The sequence below is a fragment of the Gallinula chloropus genome, assembly GCF_964237585.1.
Source record: "Gallinula chloropus genome assembly, chromosome: 27".
Lineage (NCBI taxonomy): Eukaryota > Metazoa > Chordata > Aves > Gruiformes > Rallidae > Gallinula > Gallinula chloropus.
In genome coordinates, this window is record NC_140112.1 from 6,956,929 (window position 1) to 6,963,112 (window position 6,184).

General features: G+C 53.6%; 1 protein-coding gene across 1 annotated transcript; it reads right to left on the reverse strand.

Annotated features, from left to right (window-relative positions):
• Window positions 1-217: 217 nt before the first annotated feature.
• Window positions 218-4,194, reverse strand: LOC311201464 (pepsin B-like; the record flags this gene model as incomplete). The annotated part of the gene is made up of 9 exons (XM_084275850.1): window positions 4,136-4,194; window positions 3,374-3,527; window positions 2,894-3,011; window positions 2,151-2,269; window positions 1,607-1,806; window positions 1,329-1,451; window positions 988-1,132; window positions 618-716; window positions 218-433 (listed from the first exon to the last, which is right to left on the reverse strand). Exons 1-9 carry the CDS (start codon window positions 4,189-4,191, stop codon window positions 218-220), a joined length of 1,230 nt encoding a protein of 409 aa, XP_084131976.1. The 5' UTR covers window positions 4,192-4,194.
• Window positions 4,195-6,184: the final 1,990 nt, after the last annotated feature.

Genomic DNA, 6,184 nt, shown 5'->3' on the forward strand with positions numbered 1-6,184 from the left:
CTTACTTCACTGGAAAAAGGGCAGCTGAGACACACAACCCATCAGCCTGTGTTGAGTCCTCACTCAACAAATCCAGGAGTTCAGAGACAATTTGGGATGTTGGGGTTTATTGGTAACAGGAGGCTGTAAGAACAGACTTACACGGAAGTCCCCATGTGACTATGAGCCCAGGAGGCATGGAAAGGAATGTAAAGGTCCATAGGAACCCTGCAGTGCTCTAGCAACCCTGGCTAAGGTCTGTTTGGTCAGGAGAGGGGCTGGATTTCTGTTCTGTGCTCATCTGCACCGCCGGAGCGAAGCCAACGCGGTTGTTGGCCATGTCAAAGACAGTGTAATATTCCTTGAGGAAGACGTCACCCAGGATCCAGAGCGGCTGCCCGTTCAGGGAAGGCAGGTAGGTGGCCTCAATCCCGAGAGTGCAGTAGCCATTGCTCTGTAAGGGGGAGATTACGGCGTGTCAGAGCCTCAAACAAGCACCAGGACCCTGCCAGTTGGGCTGTGAGGAGGTAGGATGTGCCCACACAGGCCATCAGAGCATCACTACTTATCAAGAAGCACCAGGTCCTTCCCTGGCCCTCAGGGACTCAGCAGGATGAAGCTGCTTGGTAAATACGTACATTCAAGACGTAGGCAGAGGGGTGGAGTGGGAGCTGAGCTCCATTAATGATGAAGGTTATGGTGGGCATGTTCTGGACCTCATTGCATTCAACTGCGTACTGCAGAGAGAGGGTGAAGAGGGGGTTATGGCTTGGAACAACACTTGCTGTGATAGGAGAGAGACCCCACTGTGTGGGGGTAACACCCAGTCTATCCCCTGGCAGTGCCACATCACCTCCCTGATGTGCCCGTGGCACCATGCTCCGTCAGTGCCACCTGAGTTTTGCAGGATCTGGCCAAGCCCACAGCTTCTGGCTCAAGGATCCCCACTGCTCCAGAGCATCCCCACTTGCAAGGATCCCCACTGCTTCAGAGCATCCCCACACTTACACCGTAGCTGGTCAGCTGGGCACCCACAGCCTGAAGGAAGCTGCCGATGTACTCCTGGGGCACTGTCAGCAGGAATGTCCCCGTGTCCACGATGGCCTGGCAGCCCTGGCTGCACCAGTCTGTTGCCGAGTCTCCTATAGTAAACCTGGGAAGTGGATGGGGAGGAGGATGTCACTTCAAGCACCCACTGGCAATCAAAACCATCTTGGTTAGATCTCTAAGCCCGGGATGCTCACAGTGCCCAAGCCCTGTGCATCCCTGCATCTGCAGGACACCTGAAATGCCCTCATTACAAGAGCTACTTGGGCAGATCATGCCCAGCAGGTACAAACACAACTCACTCGTTAAGGGCGACCTGCCAGTAGAGCTCCTGCGCCACTGGGGCCCACATAATGTCCCCATGGAAGAGCCGAGTGTCAATTCCACCAAGAATGAGCTCTCCCCCATAGCTGTAGGTGGGTTGACTGCAAAAAACCCAAGAGTTAAAGCTGCAGAGATCAGTACTTTGGTGCAACACACATGGGCAAGCAAGGGACAAATCCATGAGGAACCCGCATAGGGACAGGCAGCGGGACACCAGTGCAGGTGGGATGTGCAGAGACCCCCAGTAGAGTTTTACCGAGAGAAGTAGAAGCTGAAGATGGGCTGGGTGAGCTGGTTCTGCTGCAGCATGCCCTCCAGCGCCGTGGGCACCCCCCCTGCTGCCAGCAAGGGGTAGGCCATTCCCAGGATCCCATCAAATTCGGCATAGTAGAAGGGCTGGGTTGGTTCATCCTTGCTGAGCCCAAACTCCTGCTTCGTGACTGTGATGCTCTGGATCTGGGGGGGAAGGGGGATGCCAGGTCAGCCTATGGGCTTAAGCAAACCCGCGCAGCCACTGGATGGGTTGACTGATGCTCTGAAAGCCCAACAAGCTTCAAGGTCACCGCTGGTGAAAGGATGTCCAGGCTGCTGGGAAAATCAGCAGGAATTGGGTTAAAACAAAGTAAAAACCCACCAAGTTACCTGATGGTGGCAATAACCAATTTATACCGGTTCTGCCCATCCCAGATGCCGGGTTGCCCAAGTCTTGTCTGCAGAAGATACAAGATCTGCCCTTACGCAGTCCTACCTGGGCTCTTTCCAGCACCCAGAGTGACAAGGACACACAAGGATGTGCTCACCCTCAGCGTGTCGTAGCCCAGCACTGCCGTGAGCGCACCGCTGCCGTAGGAGATGGTGTAGGACTGCCCATTGTAGATGAAGGTGGAGGACTCACTGGGCTTGAACTTTGCGTGGTTGACTGTGTGAGAGAGAAGAGGGCAAAGCTCCTGGGCACACACTCACCTGGCCACGGTGGGATTTCACCCCCAGTCACTCAGCTGGGATAACGCTTGGGAAAGCAGCTTCCCTGGCAGAAAGCAAGTTGGGAAGGTGGCAGAACAGGTTGTTCCTCTGCCCTGCAGTTCTCCCTGAGGCAGGGTGTGCACCCCAGGCTTGCCTGTGTCCCTCTCGCTCTGCTGGGACCACAGCCACGTCAGCTGCCCAGTGTGAGCAAAGCCATCAGCCCTGAGCTCCCGTCGCTCTCCCACCAGCGGAGAGTTACACTGGGTGAGCTCTGCTGGGGAGCGGGGCATCAGCTCAGCCGTTCGGAGCTTTGCTCTCCCCTCTGCCTGGCCATGATATGTCAGGCACAACCACCACAATTTCCACACTCTTGGGGACATCCTGATGGCTGTAGCGAATGGGCTGCCTTTGTTAGCCGGGCACATGAAGGCAGAGAGCTCTGAACTTCCCAAGCAAGGCACCAACAGGTCCTAGGAAGCAGCTATCCCAGAGCAGGATGCCAGGATCATCTTTGGTCTGGCATTGTGATTTCCTCCACGGACTACGCTGAGCTGCTGGGAGAGCCCCATGTGACACTCACAGCACGCCGGCGCCTGGCAGTAAGCGGAGGGAACCCACAGGTTGGAGGAACCGGTATCGAAGAGCACCAAGAAGCTTTGTGGTGGGGTCCCGATGCTGATCTCCCCGAAGTAGGAGGACTGCAGATGAGAGATGGGGTATCTCTGTTGGCCACAGGGTCAGGGACAGACCAGGCTTTCACCTCCCAGCCCTGGGCCAGCATCCCAGTGCTTTGCAGGGTTGGGAATGCCAGGCTCACTCTTGAACAGAGTAGGCAGGAATGAGCTGACCTCTCACCCTGCTTTGTCTCCCAAAAAGATGAAATATTTAGTATTCTGTTCTAAAGTCTAGAACAGAAGCTTAAAAAAGAGCTGGGGGAAAAAGCATCCTCTCATTCTGGGAGGCTCAGGGGTCAACTGATTGCTCCAGCAGCTGGGAAGGCAGCGGGAAAGGGGAGGATGGTGTGTGGACAGGCAGGGAGAGGGGAACCTGGGGTACTCACATCCAGGTGGTTGGCTATGGGCTCATACACAACATAGTCCTCACTGGAGCTGAGGTTCTTAACTGGATCATATTTGATTTTCTTCAGGTAGTCCTCCAGCACTCCAGCCTCCTTCATCTTCTCCCGTATGGACTTGGCTTTCTTGAGAGTGATTCTGCACAGAGGGGAAAGAAAACCCAAACAAGCCACCACAAAACACAGCTGGAAATGAGAAGATTTGGGCATTTTCAAATAATCAGTTCTTTGGGTTCCTTCAAGCCCTCTGCTCCACTGCCCTCCCAGCGAGGGATGCAGCCTGGACCACAATCATAGAATCATAGAATTGTAGGGGTTGGAAGGGACCTCAAGAGATCATCGGGTCCAACCCCCCTGCCAAATCAGCTCCCTAGGACATATCACTCAGATAGGCGTCCAGGCGGGTCTTGAATATCTCCAGAGAAGGAGACTCCACCACCTCCCTGGGCAGCCTATTCCAGTGCTCTGTCACCCTCACTGTGAAAAAGTTCTTCCGCATGTTGGTGCGGAACTTCCTGTGCTCCAACTTGCAGCCATTGCCCTTTGTCCGATCCCCACAGACCACTGAAAAGGGCCTGACTGATTCCCCCTGCATCCCCTGCTTAAGATGGTTGTGGAGATGCAGGAGGCTGGAATCCCACCCACACAGGCTTCGTTAGCATCCTTGGACAGCCTGTCCAGGTTACAACTGCAGCCAGGCTTTGTTACCTAACCCCCTCCCTGCTCTTTCTGCTGCAGGACACCCACCTCACCAGCCCCTCTGAGAGCTGGAGACACGCCAGGGCCAGGATGAGCCACTTCATGGTGCAGGAGCCGTCCACCGATCCACACAACCTTCTCAGAGACCGCAGCAGAGCAGCTGATCGGCCAGGACTCTGTTTTTATACTGGGAAGCAGTGACACCTCCCCCTTATCTGCTGACCTCCATTTTCCATTACCGCCACACGCACCCCCAGCTTCAAGGGTTTCTTTGTGTTTTGGGCCACGAGGATTTTGAGAAGTTTTTGTCCTTAGTGAGGCGCTGGGGTGAGACTAGAGCCCCACACGCCTTCGATAGCAAGATCAAAGTGCTACCATCCGATAAGAGGCCAGCCCTTATCGCAGCAAAGAGGGGAGTGACCCCAACGTCACCATGGTGGGACGTTATCTGTGTTCGTCAAAACCTGTTCAAACCTTTTCCCAAAACAAAGGCGCTCATGGTGCAGAAGGGAAACAGACTTGACCTCCTTTTGGTCTGCCGTTCTTCCGCCCCGCTGGCCCAGCCACCCGCCCGTGGGGACCTTCTGGTGTGGAGGAGGGATGGCTGCTACTGCGGACGCTTTCCCAGGGCATGGTGCAAGGAGTGGGAGCCGGCTGCTCTACTCCCCTTATTTCAGGGGCTCTGTGAGACCACCATGAGTTTTCTTCTTGCTTTCTCACAGGGGTTTCCAGCACTGTTCTGACTTTAGGTCTGCCCTCTGCTTCTTCATCTGATCTATCCTTCTCCAACTCTTCATCAGCCTCCCGCTCCTCCACTGTCCTCCCCTCTAGGTACAGCTTGTTTCTGCATGTCAAACACCTCAGCCTGCTTCTGCTTTCACACTATTTTAAACAGAAATCACATCTTTCCCTCTTTCTTCTTCTTCTTCTTTTTGTTCTTCAAATTATGCAGAACAACCCAATCCCCTTCCATCCTGCATTAAAACACAGGTGCTGTGCCTCCCTCCATGGGGGCAAAGGGGAGATTTAACCCACCCACAGAGGAAGCCCTCAGGGTTTAACCCACCCACCAGCTCCTTGCAGCAGCCAGAAGGGCAGGACATTTCTCATTTGCTTCTTCAGTGAAAAAACCCCAACAACCCCAACCCAACAGAGAGAGAACCACAAACACAGACCTCCCAAACTGCCAACAAACAGCCCCAAAACATTTACAGTTACAACCTAAATATTTTCTAGCCAATGAACCAAAATGTTTTGGGTCACAACCGAAATATTTTACAGCAAACAAAGGCCAAAAGTTTCATTTCATGTCACTGTAGCACAAATCCTCCCCAGCAAACAGGCTGAAACGTTGCCAGTTATAACCTAAATATTTTCTAGACCTCCTCCAGACCCATTTGGATTCCTGATCTGAGCAGCCTGGCAAAAAGCAGTGGGGAAATCACTCTCTCCATCACCTCCCGATAGCCCGGCATCGCTATCGCCACGCTCATCCCGTGTCAACGCTCTGCGGAGATTTTTATTCCCTCGGGAGCAGCAGGGAGTGTGTGTCCTTTGCTGGATATTGAGACTATAATAAAGCAATTATCTTGTTTGCTAGCGGGACTGATAGAAAGATCAACTTATTAAGATTGGATAAAAAAGCAAATTCTGGCTGAAAGCAAAGTGCAGTTATCAAAACGTCAATATACCCAGCGCTATCTGCAGGTCCCCATGGGGACTCAGCCTTGCCAGAAGACAAAGGAGTAAGGTGCCCTCTACAGCACACACAAACACCTTCTGCTCTTGGCACTTCTGGACCCAAAGTTGTTTGGTGAGGTGTTTAGTCTAATGGGAATTGAGGATTTATGGTTTCTAACACCAGAGATTCCGTGTCCCTGCGTGGACTCAGCCAGCAGCACGTACACACGATGCTCTGAGCCAGGACTTCTCCTCGGCGCATTTCCCCTCCTTTGCTTTCAGTTTCTTTTCTGTGTTGGTGCAATGGCCCAGCCCCTGTGCAAACAGCCCCCAGTCCACATAACCCAGGTGAGTCTCTCCCAGGTGCATACGGATCCCATAGCATCCCATGGCCAACTCCACCCCCTGTCCTGGGAC